General features: G+C 40.4%; 3 protein-coding genes, 1 long non-coding RNA gene and 1 gene segment (V, D, J or C); 1 reads left to right on the top strand and 4 right to left on the bottom strand.

Annotated features, from left to right (window-relative positions):
* The window catches only part of LOC100709195 (uncharacterized), a 1,346,887-nt gene that overhangs the window by 994,487 nt on the left and 331,116 nt on the right, over positions 1-21,284 (bottom strand). The window lies entirely within an intron of this gene.
* LOC112846698 (uncharacterized) overlaps positions 1-21,284 on the top strand; it is a 961,229-nt gene that overhangs the window by 775,583 nt on the left and 164,362 nt on the right. The gene's annotated exons all lie outside the window — the stretch shown is intronic.
* LOC102076453 (Ig heavy chain Mem5) overlaps positions 1-21,284 on the bottom strand; it is a 900,359-nt gene that overhangs the window by 747,345 nt on the left and 131,730 nt on the right. The gene's annotated exons all lie outside the window — the stretch shown is intronic.
* The window catches only part of LOC106096470 (immunoglobulin mu heavy chain), a 1,110,954-nt gene that overhangs the window by 965,955 nt on the left and 123,715 nt on the right, over positions 1-21,284 (bottom strand). The gene's annotated exons all lie outside the window — the stretch shown is intronic.
* LOC112846675 (Ig heavy chain V region 186-1-like) lies at positions 6,810-8,503 on the bottom strand. The segment is given in 2 exon segments: positions 6,810-8,301; positions 8,397-8,503. Coding segments are annotated over 2 exon segments (423 nt in total).

Genomic DNA, 21,284 nt, shown 5'->3' with positions numbered 1-21,284 from the left:
GTTCTCGGACTGGGCAGCCCCGATTGTACCAGTGTTGAAGGAGGACGGAGGGGTGCGTATATGCGGTGATTACAAACTGACAGTAAACCAAGCCTCTCAGCTCGACGCCTACCCTCTGCCTCGAGTGGATGACCTGTTTGCCACACTGGCAGGTGGTCAGACATTCACAAAGTTGGATATGAGTCATGCTTACCAGCAGTTGCTGCTGGATGAGGAATCAAAAAAATATGTGACAATAAACACACACAAGGGGCTGTTCAAGTACAACCGCCTGGTGTTTGGCGTTGCATCCAGTCCGGCTATCTTTCAGCGCACCATGGACAATCTTCTGCAAAACATTCCTGGTGTTGCTGTGTACTTGGATGACATTTTAGTTACAGGTAAAACAGAAGAGGAGCATCTGCGTAACCTTGAGCAGGTGTTGAAGAAGCTCTCAGAAGCAGGGTTGCGTTTGAAGCGCAGTAAGTGTGTTTTCCAAGCCCCTAGCGTGACATACCTGGGTCATCGCATCTCTGCTCAGGGCCTGTCCCCGCTGGAAGAGAAAGTGAGGGCAGTAAAGGAAGCCCCGAGTCCAAAGAATGTAGCTGAACTAAGATCATTCTTGGGCTTAGTGAACTATTATGGGAAGTTTTTGCCTGACCTCTCCAGCATGCTTGCTCCCCTGTATGGGCTACTGCACAAAGACAGTCAGTGGAGGTGGTCCCAAGCACAGGAGAAGGCCTTCAGACAGGTGAAAGAACTGTTACAATCGGCACTGCTCCTGGTGCATTTTGATCCGGAGAAGGAGGTGGTCCTGTCCTGTGATGCCTCCCCGTATGGCATAGGAGCTGTTCTTTCACATCGCATGGAAGAAGGGGAAGAGAAACCGGTCGGATATGCGTCACGCACGCTCACAGCAGCTGAAAAGGGCTATTCACAGCTTGAGAAGGAAGGCTTAGCAATAGTTTTTGCTGTGAAACGCTTTCATCAGTACCTGTATGGCCGCCCATTTACTGTTGTTACAGACCATAAGCCCCTCCTGAGTCTTTTTAGTGAAACAAAAGGCATCCCACCCATGGCTTCAGCCCGGGTTCAGCGCTGGGCATTAACACTGTCGGCATACCAGTATCGCATTGTTTATAAGGCGGGACCTGAAAATGCGAATGCAGATGCTTTTAGCCGCCTCCCCCTCTCGGAGGTTCCCGACCAGTCGAACATGCCCCCAGAAACTGTGTTTTTGCTGGACAGGCTGGCGAACACTCCGGTCTGTGCTAAAAACATCAAAGCATGGACTGAACGGGATCCAGAGTTATCTCAGGTTAAACAGTGGCTATTACAGGGCTGGCCAGCAACAGTGGAGCAGGATCAGCTCAAACCGTATGCCAAGCGTCAGCAGGAGCTCAGTGTTCAAGATGGCTGCATCCTGTGGGGTTCCAGAGTCATTGTTCCGCCTCCAGGTCGGTCACAGATTATTGAAGTGTTGCATGAGGCTCATCCAGGGATTTCTCGAATGAAAAGTCTGGCAAGGTCATTCGTGTGGTGGCCGGGAATGGACAGTGCTTTGGAAGACAAGGTAAAAGCCTGTTCTCAATGTCAGTCAAACCAAAAAATGCCACCACCTGCCCCACTCCACCCTTGGGAGTGGCCTGGCCGTCCATGGTCCAGGATTCATCTAGATTTTGCCGGCCCCTTTTTGGGCCACATGTTCCTGGTGTTGGTGGATGCGCATTCAAAATGGCTGGATGCCCACATAACGCCAACCATCACAGCCCCAGTCGTCACAGACACACTCCGGAGAATCTTTGCAACACATGGATTACCTGAGGCAGTGGTCACGGACAATGGGCCCACGTTCACAAGTGGGGTTTTCCAAGAATTTATGGAGAGAAATGGGATCCGACATATCCGCACCGCCCCCTACCACCCTGCCTCCAATGGCTTAGCGGAGCGCGCCGTGGAGACACTGAAAGACGGTCTGAAAAAAATGCCAGGTCTTTCAATAGAAAAGAGGCTCTGCCGTTTCCTGTTTCAGTATCGCATCACGCCTCATACAACCACAGGCTTGTCCCCAGCGGAGTTGCTGATGGGGAGGAAGCCCAGATCTCATCTGGATCTTCTTCGCCCAGATGTGGGAGCCAGGGTCACCCAGTCACAAAGTGGACAGAAGGTGAGACATGATCTACATGCCAGAGGCTGTGTTTTCAAGCAGGGAGACTGTGTGTATATCAAAAACTTTACGGGTGGCTCACAGTGGCTGCCTGGCGTCATTCACCACAGTTCGGGTCCAGTATCTTTTGTGGTGGAGTTATTGGATGGCAGACGAGTTCGCAGACACAAGGATCATGTGAGAGCCCGCACGGACGGAGCTGAGAAGAGGGCTCAGAGTGGTTCGCATGCACATGGTGCACATGGTGGAAACAGGGCTGTGGACATCGTGGGGCCTCAGAGTGGTTCACCCGGAGGGGAAGTCATGTCAGCAGCCCCTGAGATCGGGATTGGTTCTTCAGTATCACCAGAAGGGCTGGTGGAGCAATCTAAGTCACCTGAGCCGAACCCGGTCACAGGAGCTCAGCAGGCTCCTAGCCTGGAGAACCCAGCAGCAGGACTGAGAAGGTCAAAGAGGCAGCACAAGCCCCCTGATAGACTGACTTGTTAAAATAATGGGGTGTTGTATTCTCCCTCTCTTTTCGTACTTATGCATAATTGCTATGTTGTGGGTTTTTGCTTAAGGGGAGGGAAGTGTTATAGACAGTGTTGTTGTTAATGTATGTTTGGGGGCGTTGCACCCCGGAACCTTCAGAGGGTTTTCAGGGTTCTCCCTGCCGGAATGTTATGTGTGGGACAGTTTCCTGTATGTGTCACGACTAGCTGTGATTGTTTAACAAAGTGGTCAGTAAACGTCCTGAAACTGGCACTTGAGTTTCCGAGCATTTTTATCCTGAGGTTATAACAGTTAACATTGCTAACATAGATGACAAATAGGAGTGTCATGTTTTTTGTAATTAAAATTGAAAATTATTAGTTGTACGTTTAGTTATTATACATTATTCATTTCTTGTTTAGATACAGGTGTGTGTGTGTGTGTGTGTGTGTGTGTGTGTGTGTGTGTGTCTTCAGAATATTTTAATTGTAAAATGTATTTATTCATCTATTATTTTACTTTCTGTACCTGTTTTCTATAGTGGTATCATACAAATGTACTTAAAAAGTACAGTTACAGTTTTTTTCATGCAAATTATTTGTTCCTTTTTCCAGTATTTATGTTGAATCTCTTTTCTTTCCAATCATCCATTTACCTCAACTTATCTGGGGATGGGTCACGGGGGCAGCAGCCTAAACAGGGAAGCCCAGGCCTCCCTTTCCCTAGACACCACATCCACTTTATCTGGGGGATCACAGTTTTTCCAAGGCCAGCTGAGAGACATAATCTCTCCAGGGTGTCCTGGGTCTGTACAAGCCATCCTCCCAGTGGGACATGCCTGGAACACCTCACCCAGGAAGTGTCCAGGATAATCCTTGTGAGATGCACACGGTTTATAATTTTATTCAAAAATATTTTGTGGATGTTCAGTGTTCACTTTTACTGTGAAAAAATAACTTTTCCCACGTATGTGTATTAATAATAAGTTACGTTGAAAATACACATCCATGGAGCATCCATTCCTTTGGTTAAAAATATTAAAAATAATGATAAGAATTTAAGAATTTATGTTTCTATTTCCATTTCTTCATTAAATGAATTTACAAAATAATGATTCACATAAATATTGTTAGAGTGAGGAGATTCTTTAAAATCATTAGTGGTCAGGGAGCTCCTCCCCACAAATGAGCTCCTCCAGTGTCTCAACTAATGTTGAGGCATTGTGAAGATTTTCAGGTCTACTGATGTTTTGTTTTCTACTGACTCTCTGGCACAGTAATACGTAATAGTGTCAGTTGGGGAGCTGCAGAGAGAATAAGAAACCTGACAGTTGATGGTCAGGTGTTCCCCTGGCTGCATAACAATGGATGAGATTGATAGTTTGGAATCTCCTCACAAAGAAAATGTGCAGAGTTTTATGGCTGAGGAGCTAGGAAGCTAAATTTACATAGAATCAAACAAATAAAGCATCGGTATCACTCTTCATAGGAAAGGCTGTTGACCATTTTTTCACCTGAAGTGATTCACTTTGTTTCAGATCCAACTTCTGTATCCAACTACAACTTTTATTCATACATTGTTTTACTTTTCCTATTTATTATATATCAAATACAAATGCAAATACACTTTACTTTAGCTTTAGCTAAAACATAATTTGAAGATTTTTGTGGACAAAACTTTTGTTGTTCTCTCTGTTTGCAGATGTCAGACACAGAAAAACAGAAAATTTAACACAGAGACATTTAACACACGCATTTTACTTATCATAATCTGGTCATATCTGGTAAAAAAAAATAAATAAATAAATAAATTAAATATCACGACTGATATTGTGACCCTGCAGTCCAGTGGTCAAATTGAGGACCAAACATTTTCACTGGTTCTTCTCAGGGTGCAACTCGCAGCTTTGACTGTGAAAATCTGTACATTCCAGGCATAGTTGGTTTTGGCATCACAGGCTTCCCAGATTATTCTGCCGCATTTCCCTGGCTTACTGGGTATGTATTGCCGGAAGGGGCATTTTCCTCGAAAAGTGGACAAGACGTTCATCCACTGTCACCTCTGGCCCTGGGATGAACATCAGTGGAAGAAGCTGCACCCATCTCTCCAAAACATCCCTGATGGGAGCAAGCTTGTCAGACCTCGGTCTGGTCTCTCTGTTGTCAAATTTGAGAACTCTTGAATCAAAATGATATCAAATGTGTGAAGTGACATCGTTGCCCAGAAAATATTTCTGCCTGTCGATGCATCCCATAGACTATCAGTGGCCCCATTGCAGCATCTGTACACTCCAGCAAGAAGAAGAACATTGATGAAAGCATCCAGGTATTCCTCATCAATATCTTTCCACATGTCGCCATGGACTTTTTTCCTTCAAGGTTTATCATAGTAATGATGATTCTTTTTAGTGACAATGGCATAAATAACTCAAAACATCTCTTGATGTCACTGACTTTGGTCAGAGCAAACCTTGTGATTCCAGGGGTCATTTTGATGACATTTGCAGCAGCTGCCCTGCTATGTACTTCATGAGGTACTGAGCTCCAAAAGATATTACCATTTTTGGACTTGAATCTTTCAGCAGGAGTAGCTTCAGCACCAGCGACCTCCACCTCTGAACAGATCTGTCTGTGTCTTCTGGATGATAGTCCACATTGTCTTCCTCCTTAGAAACCTGCCCATCTGAATCATTATGCTGCTCTGTGTCCTCGCCTTCATTTTGACCAAAAATATGATCCAGAACTTGGCTCACTGTGACTCTTCTTCTCATTCTTGTTTGCTCCAAATTGTAAATGTGCACTCTGGAAGTCAAATGGCCACTCAAATGAGTGAAGTCACCTCATATGTCTTGACATGCCTGTCTTTGTTTTGTTTTGTTTTTGTGCAGGTATACTGCAAAAAACACACAAAATAAGAATCCCCTAAAGCTCATATGTTTAGGAGAGGAGCTTGCTGTCAGTGTTTTAGCTGACAGTGCACTTATGATTTCAGTTTTGGCTTTAATTATTGCTTTATACTCATAATATTATAACTGGGTCGAAAACGACCCTAACAACACAAAGGTCATAATTTCAACTAGGGCATTTTATAATTTAGTGAAAAGATTTTTTTTTGTTTTATTTTGTAGAAATATAGATTTTTGACAAAGTCAAAAAGCCTTGATACAATAAACAAATGTATGTAATTTTTTTATGCATTTGAAATTTAAAATGGGTCAGTGCCGACCCTAACACGAGAGGAAGTATATTTACTAATAGTAAATCATCTTTATTCATAACCAAAGAGATAAAGGAGAAATGAGTCTGAGAACAGGAAGGGTAGACAGGAAAAAACACCCCAAAAGAAAACCATTGGCTGCTCTATGCCTCAGATCAAGTCTTTTCCATGCAGGCTGTCTGATCCAGGCTGCATGAAAGCTGCCAAAAAATAAGAGACCTGACAGGTGATGACAACGTCTTGCCACGAAAAGATTGGTAACTCGAGAAGTTTGGATAATTTCTATTATTCTATCTGGATTACATACCTGGAAATCATATCAGCTTCATTATTTTCGTCATTCACCAAATTGTATGTGGGTTTTCTTTAAAGGCAGCATTTACTATAACTGAACGACTGAATTTACTTTGTTGTTGCTTGAAACTAATAAAGTCAAAAGTGAAAGATTTATTTTTAAAACAATAATAATTTAATGATAATAATAATTTCTTGTGTATTAGCAAATACTATAAATCCTAATGGAGGTGATTTATTAAAAGATAAACTATTCAGTGGGCTTCCATGTAGACTAAGGTTAGTGTCTACATTAGTTTTGATGTTTTTATTGGAGATAATAAACTTACTATATGCCCTCCTTTAATGCAGTCATGATAAAAATTTTAAAAATCAAAACAACATACTGGAAAAAAATATTATTTTTTTCCTTGCTGTGCAGGTGTAGTGCTAACATACAAGACTGTGTAGTATGTAAAGTTTGTTTTGTCATTTTTCATTTGCATAAAGTACCCTTGATGTTTTCAGTTTCTGCAGATGTATGAGAACGAAGATCTAACGTGATACTATAGGGAAATAACTTCTGAGGAACTGAAACTGTGTGTGAAAGCACAGTAGCCTTATGAGCTAATGAATATGCATGTGACCAGAGACAAATAAATATGTAATATTATTTATTTATTTGTTTGTTTTTTATGTTTGAGTTACTGTAGGAAGCAACTGATGGTGAATTCAAAGCTGTACAGTTCAATGCATGCAGTCCTCCAGGTCTTATAACCACTGATTCATAAACGGATTATATAAAGTAAATAAATAACATTTCATTGATTTGAACTGTTGTCCAGTTTGGTGAGCCTGTGTCCTGTGTGTAGCCTTAGCTTCTTGTTTTTAGCTGGAATGGCACTTGGTGTGGTCTTCTACTATTACCCATCTGCTTACAGGCTGATATCTTGTGCCATCAGAGGTGCTGTGATGAGTGATTACAACCAAACTATGTTGCACTTCTATCAGCTCCATTTGGTGATGGGCTCTAACATCCAGCATCAACAAGGCATTTTCACCTAGAGACCTATCACTCACCGGATAGTTTCAATCTTTCAGATCTGTCTAAGCCCCAGAAATATGGCTGCTGGCTCCTTTGCTTGTGTTTTTGCTCACTGTGCTCACTGTTTCCTTTCGTACAGACCTTCCCTGGAATCCCTTACTGGAGTGTGGTTTTGGATGCCTGTTCTCGCTGACCCCTGGAGCCAATCCCCGCCTGCACTTTGCATGTAGCACATAGCTGGTGATCACTTTAAACACACAGGGCCTTTATTCTTCTGAGTTGTGCTCTTGAGTCCACTTCAGTTTTTGTGACAAAATCAGATGGAAGTAGGTATTTTGGGGTAGTATAATTTTTACTGTAGCATAGTTTGTAGTTGAGTTTGTAGATCAACTCAAACAACTCAACAGCCACTGTGGATCTCCATTCCTGTCCTGATTTGTCATAGTATATTATGTGCTAGTACATTATGTGATAGTAATGTAGTCAGAATCCCTTCCACCGCTTTTCCAAGATCCTGTCTGATCCAGTGTATCTAGTGATTCACTGTATGTGAATCTCACATATTCAAAATTCAATATGGAAAATATGGAGTATAGAGTAAATTGCTAATCTTCCCAGACTATATTCAAGTGTGCTTTTTACAGTGTTAATTTAGCATCATTATATAATATTGAAATGATGAGTAATAGATATTTTCTCATCTGTTTTACAGTAAAATTTCTGTGACTTGTATACAACAAGGTCACTTTTCAGGTGAAGAGAAAAACCATAAGTCAGTGAGATCCCTTTAGTAGTTGGGGTTTTTGTACAGCTCTTCCTCTGTTTTCTGTCACTGTGCTTTGTCGGGCACAGAAGTAAACGGCAGAATCTTCTGCTGTCAGACTCCTGATCTCAAGGTACTGTCTGCTGCCGGAGTTTTCTTCAGTAATGATAAAACGGCTTCGGAAAGTACTGGCATAGTGAGCAGAGTTTGAGCCTGTGTCCATCCTTCCAATCCACTCCAGAGTTCTCCCCGGCCTCTGTCGTATCCAGCTGATATAGTAGTCTCTCAGGGTATAGCCAGATATGATGCATGACATCTTCACTCTCTCTCCAGGTCTCTTCACCTCAGAAGTAGACTGCTCCAGTTTGATCTCACTCCAAACTCCTGCACAAAAAAAACAAACAAAACAAAATAATAATACATTTTGATTATTTACTATTATTATTTTTTTCTTTTGCATGAGGAACTATTTCACTCACCATGGAAACAAACAATGAATAACAAACTCCAGGAAACCCTATACTCCATGTTTTCCAGCACTTTATAATCAGAGTCTTGGTATGGTTAAAAATATGTCCAAGAATTTCTATAACAAACTAAATGACAATTGGTCATGTTGTTTATAAGGGAGGAAAACTTTGCATAGACAAATGAGTATCTTGTTTTGTGGAAAAAGTTTACATGTGCAGTTTTACTTGGCCCCAGCTGTGCACCAAGAAACTCAAAACCTCCAGACTCTAACTGATAACAGAAGTTTACGGTACATTGACTTCAGATGTTGTTATATTCTTAGAAACCCTTGAGAAATGATAGAGCAACATCCTGATCCTCGATCTTTAATTAGTAAGGTATTACTAGTATGGTAGGTAAAAGGTTTAATTCATCATTTATAAAGCATTAGTTCTCCTCAGTATGTAATTTGTATATACAGAAATAAAACTCTTGATCAATAAGCTCATATTTCATGTGTTCATGGTGATGCATTAAAGACATGTTGATAGGTTGATTGAGTTACTGTTGCCTTCCTATCAGCTCCAAGCAGTCTGGCTATTTTCCTCTGACCTTGACATCAGTTTTGACCCAGAGAACCGTTTAAAAACCAAAATAAAAACAAAGGACTGGAAAGTTAATTCACATAATTTGTTCAAGATCTCATCTTCATCACCACTCTCAGGATTCTCAATCTCTCTGCTTTTTTTTTTGTTGTTGTTCAAATTAGAAAACACAACGCCACATTTCATCATAGTTACAAATAATAGTTACAGACAAGATCTTCTGATACCACACCATACCTTTGCATCTCTTTTTTTTTGCCTGTCCTGTCCAGCACTGTCGCAATCAGAATTATTGTCTCAAGGCCAAGAAAAATGACCAACAGAATTATTTTCCCAAGTGGACCTTTTCCCCACCCCCAAGGCCCTATATGTATATATTATGAGAGAATTAGTAATGTGGATGTCTAAGTTGTGGAATAAAATTGAGGCACAGGTGGCCAGAAGGGAACAGAGGAGGAGGAATGCCTTCCCTGCAGCTCAGTGACACAGCTGTACCCAAAGGCCCTACATGTGCTGTTTATAAATGTTTACATAGTGACAGACTTATCAGCACTGAAAACTCTGTGTCAAGCACAATAATAAACAGCAGGATCTTCATTCTTCAGAGTGTTCATGTTCAGATACACCTGCTCTGTGTTGTTGTCTCTGGAGATGCTAAAAAGGCCTTGAACTGACTGTGAATCGTATTTGCTAGCAACATCGATAGTAGCAAACAATTTCAGTCCTTTTCCAGGAGCCTGTCTGACCCATTCCACTAAGTAGCTGCTGAATGTGAATCCAGAATCTGGACAGATCTCAAGGTACTATCTGCTGTTGGAGTCCTCTTCAGTGATGATGAAATGATGTTGAAAAGAACTGCCATAGCTGCCAGACCTCAACAGTGAGAAGAGTCCATTGTTAGGATGGGAGAGGTCCATCATAATCTCCCTGGCTTTGGTCTTGCACCGCTTGGAGTAGATGGACAGCAGGTCAGGAAGCTCTGAATGAATGATGCGTTCTGCTGAGCGCACTGCTCTTTGCAGATCTCATCTGTCCTGCTTGGTGCTGTTCTCAAACCAGGTGCAGATGTTTCCCGTCAGGACGCAGGTGCAGGAGTAAAAGTTCTTGAACACCCTCAGTGGCAGATGGAAGTCTCTGAGTCTTCTGAGGAAGAAGAGACGCTGGGAGGCTTTGTAGTGTTTTGCAAAAGTAGTTTCTATTTTCAGGGGTAGTGCCTAAGTAATTGGAAATAAAAGTAACAATGGTAACATACACTGTTTTGAGAATGTTCATCCAGGAATAATAAATGAGCATAACAGGGCTGTCAGGTTTATATTGTTGGATTGTCATTTATGCTTAGAAACATATACTCCTATATGCTTAGAGGTATATAATCAATTGTATAGTGATAGACGTCTGATCCTTAGTAGTCTGCAAAGACTCTGTGTTCCTTCCAGCGTGTTCTGGCATACACACACATCCTAAGGTCATGAGAGAGGTTGTAGCTTCTCTCTCTGATTTATACTATGGGAGGATGCCTACTCTGTATCTGTTTTAGTATAAGAGCCCTTTGTTTAGGTGGACCACGGGACTCCTGGTACTGGCTTTTTAAGGAGGCGTTCACAGGGCCATATCTTGACACACACACGCGCATACCTACACGTGCACACAGACAGTACTCGTTGATCACATATATGCTTGTGTAAGATGTCATATGTTAATGAACCTATGTACATTCATGTAACCACAATAAAGAGCAGTGCTACGGGGGAGTTAACTGAGAGTGACTGGGGTTGAGGGGCAGGAACAGCGCTCATCTCAGGCATCTCCCTCGTGCACGAGATCACACAAAGAGTTCTGCCTGGTGTCTAATGCTTTTGCCATTGTAGTAGAATTGTCTCTGATTGTTCCAGCAATAGGTCTGTGGTAGACAAACCTATCATGGGCAACTACTTTAAGACTAACCTCTGAAACTCACTCCAAAGAAGCTTTTTCAACCACAACAATTTTGACTCAGAAAACAAACACAACAATCAAAAATACACTGATCTAAAAAAGAAAAAAAAAACCAGAAGTGTCATAAACTGATCTACCTTTATCTTTACAGTCTGAATAATGTTTCAGATAAATCAGTTTTGCAGTTCTCCTGTTGAAAGGATGATGGCTTAATCTGCAACCTTCCCAATGTTTTTTGTGAAATAATCCCCCCCACCCCCACCAAAACAAACAAACAAACAAAACAAAACAAAACAAAACAAAACAAAACAAAACAAAACAAAACAAAACAAAACAAAACAAAACAAAACAAAACAAAAAAACAAAAAAAGCCTAGCAGCACATAAGCAAACCCTGATCCATTATAGTTCAGCAGTTTATGTCAAAGAGGGTGAAAGAGGAGGTTCTTTGGAGATGATGGCAGAAAGAAATTAGACTCATCGAAAAATCTGACTGCCACATGAGTGCATAGCAAAATTATTGTCCCAATGGCAGGATTCAAACACTTTAAACTAGTGCTGTCAGCGTTAACGCATTACGCGGTCATCACAATTAACGCGATTAAACCCACTCAACCCGTCTGGAGCGCAGAATGGACAAACTTCGGACAAACTGCCCGAAATGCGTTGACAGAGACATTCCAGGGATTTTCAGTCAGTCTGCGCTCCAGATGGGTTAATTGTTAATCGTGTTAGCTGTGGTGGCGTTAACGCGCTTAAGCTGCATTAACGCGTTAATGCCGAACAACCCCTCACAAGGGCTAATCTGTGTTAACTCGTTAATGGGGATTTGCCAGTTTTGACGGGTTAATGCGGGTCAGTTCGCGTTAACGCTGTCACAACTACTTTAAACATGATGAGAGATGAGGTTCTAAGGCTCATATCAGGATTATCACTTATGCTATGATGCTTGGTGCCAGAACAAAATTTGCTTTATAAATGATAAATAAAATGTTAAAATCAATCCTAGAACATAAAGGAATGTAGTAAAACTCTGGAATCAGTGTGGATGTGAGAAAGATTTTTTATTCATAGCAGAAGGGAGTAAACAACTAATTTGTACTGATATGTTGAAACTAATTGGGTGTTTTTTTGACCGCAAACTAAAATAACTGAAATAACCACACAGCCAGGGATGAGAAGCCTGAACCACCTCAGCTAGCTCCTTTTAATGTGAATGGATAGCAGCTCTACTTTGAGCTCCTCCCAAATGTCCAAGCTCCTCACTCTGAGTACAAACTCCCTTCAATGAAACTTATTTCCACCACTTGCTTCTTGATCTTATTCTTTTAGTTCATACACAGAGCTGGTGGCCATAGAGTCCCAGCAGCTGATAACAGCCTGACTAAGGGATGGTTCAGGTAGCTTATGCTTATGGTTTCTTCTTCAAACTAAACATACTATTCTTCTGGGATGAGCAGAAGGGAACAGATTGAAATATGATGTAATCTGACTTTGATTTAGTAAAACTTTATTGTAGACTGAACCAGGATTTTAATACAATTTGGAATATGTTCATTTCAGCTTTCTCCTGTTAAAATTACATTAAATCATTTTCAGCTTGTTTGCCTGTTCAATCTAAAGTCATGGGTAAATGTATGGGTATGTACAATGTCAATTTATCAATAGTTTATCAGCAAATAACTGGTTTTAATAATGGATATATTGTCATCACTTTACAATGAAATAATAAATATGGATAAATAAAAACTCTTTTTAATCTGCAGAGAAAAAAACAGAAGTCATAAGATCACATTGTTACTTGATATTAGTACATGCTGCGGTTTGTGAGCAGCAGTTCTTATGTTACATAAGTAAACAACAGATGCACTGTTTGCTGGAGTCTTATTCAGTCATGATAACACAACTTTGAAAAGAACTGGAATAGGCAGCAGAGTTTGAGCCTGTGGTCATCCTACCAATCCACTCCAGAGCTCTGCCTGGCCTCTGTCGTATCCAGTGCAAATAATAGCTTGTCAGGTCATAACCAGATATGATGCATGACATCTTCACTCTCTCTCCAGGTCTTTTCACCTCAGAGGGAGACTGCTCCAGTTTGATCTCACTCCAAACTCCTGCAAGAAGAAAAAAAGTGTTTTAAATGTGCAATGCCATTTCTTGGAGAAACTCTTGAATATCACATTTTTATGGGCCTCATCTCCCTAAATTATTTACTAAACTGGGGACATTTGTTGCTAGTCAGACATTTTTTTAAGTATCGAGGAGGTAATGTAACAAACATATATGTAGACTGTCAGTAAAGGTCCGTCAGTTTTCATGTGATTTATTTATTTATATTGGGCGTAAAGTTGTTCTGTTTTATTGCAGGTGGGGAAAAACCTGAAGGATTTTGTACAGCTGCTTAACCAACTCCTATCACTGTGACTCTCGGGCACAATAATAAAGGGCAGAATCTTCAGTCTTTAGGCTGTTCATCTGCAGATACAGAAGAACAGTTGTCTCTGGAGAAGGTGAAGCGGCCTCTGACTGACTGAGAATAGTAGATGTTACCACTGCTACTACTGATAAGAGCAATCCACTCCAGTCCTTTTCCAGGAGCCTGTCTGATCCAGGCCATACTGTAGCTGCTGAATGAGATTCCAGATGTTGTACAGGTCAGTCTGTGAGACTCTCCAGGTTGTTTAACTGCTGGTTCCGATTCTGTCAGAGTCTGACCATTAACACCTACAAAAATAATAAGAAAATGAATGAGTTGCACAACTTTAAAGCATGTAACAAAATATTTAGACCATCAAAAAAACCAAAAAAAAAAAAAACAACCCATTACCTGCCAAGCAGAGAGTTAAAAACAGCAGTCTTATCCTACAGTCCATCATGTTGAGATGAGTCTGCTGTTCTCTGTCAACATCCCTGCGCTCAGATATGAAGAAGCTCTCTGGGTTTTTGCATTGACTCCTCCTCTCAGACATTTGAGTCCAACATCTAAAGAGTGAAAAATAATTAAGGCTCTTTTAAATCGTGTTTATCTAAATTAACATTTTTGGCATTTCCCAAAATGTTTGCCTGACTTCACAGAGAGAAACAGAATCCTGTGATTAGCAAAATTTACTTTATATTGCAATACAAGGGTATAACAGAAGTGTATATTCTTAATTTTAAATAATTTATTGAGAAGATGTGATATGCTCAATAATATACTGAGTTTGCTTGTTTTTTAATTGTTTTTTCAACGGTTTTTCACAGTATGTAAAAACATAACTTCACACTTATATCTGTCATTCTTTTCTCTCCCTGGGAAATATTATACTTTCTTCTGTTCTGTAACACTAGCTAGATGTTGAAGTACACACAACAACTCACAGACTGTATATTTACTAAAATATACAAAGTACAGGTATCACATAAACTGATTTAAGAACACTATTAGACTGGGACCAGCTGAATTTTTGGTCCTATTACACCTTAATTGTGAAACCACATTGATGGCTTTTCTTGGTCACTTGGTCACTACACCCTTGGAGTATAAGGGTTCGCTGGGTGGTATGCATTGCTCAACGTACTGGCAAACCATTCATGTGTAATGGACTTTCGAGCACAGTGGTGTGGTCACACTGTTTATGAACAGGTTTTCATGCTGTTTTACTATTTTACTGTTTTGAGATTCTTCAAAGAAGCTGAGCAAATGTGATGTGATTACTGTCACCACTGCCCCATACAGACACAAAAACAGCATGTACAGTTTCACAGATTTCCTAAAACAACCAACATACACCAATAGCTCTATCCTCTATTTCAATAGATAGTGGTCAAATTTGACCCTGGACAGGCACAGTTTACAAAACAAATTGCAGCACCTGTAAAAGAGAATACAATTTTAAAGTATTTTTCTTTTTTGTGTATTTTGAGTCACTATAATAAAAATCATACAATTTCGGGCTAAATGAATAACATTTAGGGTATTTTTTAACACTTTCATAATAACTAATGATGGATGTATTTAAGGTTATAGTTTCTTGATTGTCATCTTTTAGGATAAAACAATATGTAACTAAATCATGATCTATGTCCTTTGCAGACTTTACTGGGAATAAGAATAGAGGGACAAGTGCAATATTGTGAATGAAGCGATTGTAAAGTATTGCACCAAATTTTAGTAAAATGGCAATAAAGACATTCTGATTGTGAAATAAACATAAGCACGTAGCTCTTCCTTGAGATCCACTTATACAATAAAAATGAATCACGGCAGGATTTTGTACAGCTGCTCAGCCCGCAGCAGTCACTGTGGCTTTGGTTCTCGAGCACAATAATAAACAGCAGAATCTTCAGTCTTCAGGCTGTTCATCTGCAAATACACCTGCTGTCTGGTGTTGTCTCTGGAGATGGTGAACCGGCCTTGAACTGACTGAGAGTAGTATGTGCTAGTAACTTGGATAGTTGCAACCCACTCCAGTCCTTTTCCAGGAGCCTCTCTGACCCAGTGCATCCAGTAGCTGCTGAATGTGAATCCAGAACCTGTACAGGTCAATCTGTGAGACTCTCCAGGTCTTTTAACCACTGGTTCAGATTGTGTCAGAGTCTGACCATCAACACCTGGTAAGATATTTTAAAAAATCACCTTGAATTAAATTGTGTCACAAACAGAAACAATGCATATAAATACTGAGATCAGTGAAAATCTTCACCTGTCCAGCAAAGAGCTAAAAGCAGCAGTCCTGTCCTGTATTCCAACATGTTGTTTTTTGTTCTCTACCATCCTCTGGGCTCATTTAAAAAGAGAGACTGTGCCTAAGTTTTGCATAGACTCCTCCTAACAGGAAACACTGACACAAAAATCACTTTGCTTTTGCTTAGTGAGAAATAAAAATTGTTACATTGCATTAAACCAAACTGTTTGTTTCTGCAGTGTAGAAAAGCAAATGTCATCTTACTATGTTTTGTAATTACTTGTTCTCATAGGTAAGATGGAGTTGGGAACTTTATTTGTTAGCTAAAATCATGCCATCATATGGCCTTTACAGTAAATTAAAATATTATGAGTCGTACAAATTTTTTATTTTTTTTCCCCCCACTGCTTACTGCAGCTGGACAAAGCAGATAGTTGATGAGTCTGGTTCTGTCTGTAAGTCTCTTTTTCTTAAAATTTAGTTTTCCTTCTTACCTGCAATACGTGGTTACTCAGAGAGAATTAACCTCTCTCACTCTCTCCTCTCAGTGATTGAGTATTTACCTTATATATAGATCACCTTAAAATGACTGCTTCATTGAACCGGCTCTGCACAAACTGGTAATTGGCTTTTAAAAAACTAAAACCTGAGCTGACCGGAAATGAGACCAGCATTCAGCACCATTTAGTGAAGATCTATTAAACACCAGTGTTTCCTTAGTGTCTAAAGGACACTCAAAACCTTTATATGACTTCCTTGAAATGATATTTATGTATATTTTGTCTCTATGTGTATCAGTTTGATGTAATTTTGAGATGTGCTTTTGAATTTACTTTTTATTTTAATTTTCTGTAGGTAGGTCATACACGGGCAATAACCACACTGGCATGTTGCTTTTAACTGCAAACAGCAGAGTAATGTGGGTAATTTATGTGTTTAAGGGTTGGTGGACAATGTTGATCTGTTTCACTGTTTTTCAAAGTTTAAGTAAAGCAAGAGGAACTAAACATAAAGACACTTCTTCCTTGGGATTGATCAAAATAATAAAAATATGTGGAGCAGGATTTTGTACAGCTGTTCAGTCAACGCCAGACATTGTGGCTTTGTCTGTGTCGAGCACAATAATAAACAGCTGAATCTTGAGTCTTTAGAGTGTTCATGTCCAGATACACCTGCTGTCTGTTGTTGTCTCTGGAGATGGTGAACCGGCCTTGAACTGACTGTGCGTAGTATTTGCTAGTAACATCAATAGTGGCAACCCACTCCAGGCCTTTTCCCGGAGCCTGTCTGACCCATCCCATTAAGTGGCTGCTGAATGTGAATCCAGAGCCTGTACAGGTCAGTCTGTGGGATTCTCCAGGTCTTTTAACCACGGGTATCCTTGTTTTGTGTGATTTGGCTCTCTCTTGTGGCCACAGTTGGTACTTGGGAAGCTCGTTATGCCCAGCTAGCTCAGCACAAGTGCACAGTAGAGGTGAAACCTTTACCCACATGTTCCTGTAAGTTCCCAATGCATATTATAACCTTACTGTTTGTGATGCATGTGTAAAATGAGTTACTCTTTCAGCCTTGTTGATGGGTTTAGATTTTATTATTGTCATTTGTATTAAGAAATATTTAACCATATATGCTTAGAAGTATATAATCGATTGTGTAGTGATAGGAGGTTTGATCCTTAATAGTCTGCAACGGCATTGTGTGCATTCCAGAGTGTTCTGGTTTTCACTCCCACACTCTGGGAGCATGGGAGAGGTTGTACCTTGTCTTATTGTTTTATGGTAGGATAAATGTATCTATATCTGATAGGCTAAGTGCCTTTTTGTTTAGATGGACGGCTCTGGGGAGTCTTCCTGGGGTCACAGTTTGACCCCCCCCACACACATACACACACACACACACACACACACAAGGTATTCTTTGTTCACATGTATACCTATGTAAGATGTCTTATGTTAATGAACCTATGCATATTCATGTAACCACAATAAAAGTAGTGCTATGGGGAACCTGGCTGAGAGTCTGACGGTGGTCAAGTGGGTGGAACGACACTTGGCTCCAGACAGGCCTCCTCATGCATGAGTAACACAAAGAACGTTGCCTACTTGTGTCTTGTTTTTTGCTGTGTAGCAAATTGTCCTGAACGTTCCAGCGAATAGGTTTATGCTACAAACCTATCACTTGTGGTTATTACTCATCTGTATATCTATTTGTATGCTAACAAATATATATATATATTCTTATGTGTTTGCTAACTTGTTTTGAGGAATAATACTAGTTCTGTCACGGTTAGCGCTGGCCAACCTTGGGGATGTGGGGAATGAGGACCCAAATGCAGGACTCTGGTGATGATGACAGTGCAGACAATAAAGACAACCAATAAATCCCTGTGTAATCTTGACTCCTGTTCCGTGTTTCCTCTTTGTGCCTGTGCACCGTGTCTCCGCTCCCTGTGTACCATCCACCTGCTGCTTCCTCATTCCCACCAATCCTCAGGTAGTCCTGCATAACGATCCCGTGTCGTGGAGCTCTCAGCCACACTGCTATGCAGCTCCCCGACGAAGGTGGATTAGCTCCAGGTGTGTGTAATGATCCAGCTGGCAGGGCCACATCCACCAGACCTGAAGGTGCCTGTCACAGCCACACCCCACACATGCACACATACACACGCCTATACATAGAAACAAAGGACAGCAGCACAATACAAGGACACGGTAATCAATATATTATATAATTCCATAACTCAGTGGTTCCCAAACTTTTTTTGCTAGACCCCACTTTGTTTTATAAGAAAATCTTCGCTTCGTACACACCTAGACCGGTATTTTGGAAAACGCAGCTTTTTCTATGCGTTTGGACCTTTCGTCCACACTTAAACAGCATTTCGAATCACCGAAAATGGAGATTTTTTAAAACTCCTGTCAGGTTAGAGATTTTCAAAAACTCAGTTTTTGCGTTTACGTGAGGACGAGGAATACAGAGTTCATCACGCAACGTCAAATGTGTATATGCCTTTATTCACGTCACACTGTGCGCCACGTTATTGTTTACATGAGATGAATTTCTACAATGGCGGATAGAGACAAAATACTGTTACTGTTAATCTGACTATCTGCAGTTTTTACACGCTTACATATACCCATATGGAAAAGAAATAGTAAAAACTTATAAAAGACTTGCATAAGATGTGGCCTACTTCATATAGTGACTCATATAAGGCTTGATGGCCATTTTCTCATTACTTTCATATATTGCTGTAGTAAGTATCCAAAACATACAAGTTTCATTTATATAATTTTTCAAGGGATCTTATATCTGTTTTCACTCTTGTATGCTTTTCATACAAGTTTCACACAAGACAGATACAAACTTTATAAGATTTATATATATCTTTTCCATATGGGTACACATGCAGTTACTGTCCCTCTATTTAGAAAGGCAGAGGCGTCATTGTGTATTTATTTTACGTGTAATTGTTTTTTTCCTGTGTAATAATATTCAACATTGCTATCAATACATTTTTAAAAAAATGCCTCTCTGTGCAAAATGGGTTCAAAGACCTAAACAATTGTGGGATACTGTTTGTCCGTGACCTGGACAGGGAGAACAAATTGTGGCAGGATCAGCCTGATATTATTTGAGTAGTTAGTCAAGAAGTAAGAAGTGTTTGTGAACTAAAAATCAAGAATGTGGGATACTGTTTGTCCGTGATTTGGACAGCCCACCGCGTGCTCCCGATGCAGCAAAAGCAAATTCTGCCGGGGAGACCTACCTTGGCACTTGTGCAGGGGAAGCCAAAGGCAAGATATGATTCATCATTCTAGTATTTGGCTTGGAAGGAAGTTGGTTTGGAAACATATTTGGCGATGCTTCATCTTCTGCTTTGCGTTTGTGTGGGAGCCCCATCAAAAAACCTGTCCATTAAGCTCGCAGTGTCCAAGTGTTCTTTTTTTTTTTTTTTTTTAATTCATACCGCGCCCCCCTGCAATGGCTCTGCGCGCCCTACACTTTGGGAACCTCTGCCATAACTGTTCGCGGGCCCTGGGGTGCCCAGACCCAGGTCCCTGACAAATAGAGGAAGTAGTTTTTGTATGGCATTTCTATTGCTGTCTCTCACTGTGTCCCTCGGGCACAGTAATAAACTGCTGTGTCCTCAGTCTTCAAGCTGTTCATCTGTAGATAAAGTTTACTGCTGGAATCATCTCTGGAGATGGTGAATCTACCCTGGACTGACTGGGAATAAAACGTAGCATAACTATAAGTTGAAGTCTCTATAAAAGCAATCCACTCCAGTCCTTTTCCAGGAGCCTGTCTGACCCAAACCATCCAATAGTCTCTGAATGTGAATCCAGATGCTGTGCAGGTTAATCTGTGAGATTCTCCAGGTCTTTTAATTAGGTCTGGTTCAGATTGTGTCAGAGTCTGACCATCAACACCTGGTAAGATAGTTTAAAAAATCACCTGAATTAATTTGTGTCACAGACAGAAACAATGCATATAAATACTGAGATCAGTGAAAGTCTTCACCTGTCCAGCAGAGAGCTAAAAGCAGCAGTCCTGTCCTGTAGTCCAACATGTTGTTTTTTGGTCTCTACCATCCTCTGTGCTCATTAAAAAGGAGAGACAGTGCCTAAGTTTTGCATAGACTCCTCCTAACAGGAAACACTGACAACGAACTCAATTTGCTTTCACTTGGTGAGAAATGAATATTGTTACATTGCATTAAACTAAACTGTTTGTTTCTGCAGTGCAGAAAAGCAAATGTCATCTTACTATATGTTGTAGTGACTTGTTCTTATAGGTAAGATGGAGTTGGGAACTTTATTTGAGAATTAGAGAGAATCTCTAGAATCTTTAGAGAGAGAGTCTTTATTAGAGAGAGTCTTTATTTAGAGTATTTACCTTATATATAGATCACCTTAAAATGACTGCTTCATTGAACCGGCTCTGCACAAACTGGTAATTGGCTTTTAAAAAACTAAAACCTGAGCTGACCGGAAATGAGACCAGCATTCAGCACCATTTAGTGAAGATCTATTAAACACCAGTGTTTCCTTAGTGTCTGAAAGACACTCAAAACCTTTATGTGACTTACTTGAAATGATATTTATGTATGTTTTGTCTCTATGTGTATCAATTTGATGTAATTTTGAGATGTGCTTTTGAATTTACTTTTTATTTTATTTTATTTTCCTGTAGGTAGGTCATACACGGGCAATAACCACACTGGCATGTTGCTTTTAACTGCAAACAGCACAGTAATGTGGGTAATTTATGTGTTTTAGGGTTGGTGGACAATGTTGATCTGTTTCACTGTTTTTCAAAGTTTAAGTAAAGCAAGAGGAACTAAACTTAAAGACACTTCTTCCTTGGGATTGATCAAAATAATAAAAATACGTGGAGCAGGTTTTTGTACAGCTGTTCAGTCAGCGCCAGACAATGTGGCTTTGTCTGTGTCGAGCACAATAATAAACAGCTGAATCTTCAGTCTTCAGAGTGTTCATGTCCAGATACACCTACTGTCTGTTGTTGTCTCTGGAGATGGTGAACCGGCCTTGAACTGACTGTGCGTTGTATTTGCTAGTAACATCAATAGTGGCAACCCACTCCAGGCCTTTTCCCGGAGCCTGTCTGACCCATCCCATTAAGTGGCTGCTGAATGTGAAACCAGAGCCTGTACAGGTCAGTCTGTGGGATTCTCCAGGTCTTTTAAC

Source organism: Oreochromis niloticus, linkage group LG4 (assembly GCF_001858045.2).
Source record: "Oreochromis niloticus isolate F11D_XX linkage group LG4, O_niloticus_UMD_NMBU, whole genome shotgun sequence".
Classification (NCBI taxonomy): domain Eukaryota; kingdom Metazoa; phylum Chordata; class Actinopteri; order Cichliformes; family Cichlidae; genus Oreochromis; species Oreochromis niloticus.
The sequence above is the reverse complement of the archived record's forward strand: the minus strand, read 5'-3'. Positions and strand labels throughout refer to the sequence as shown.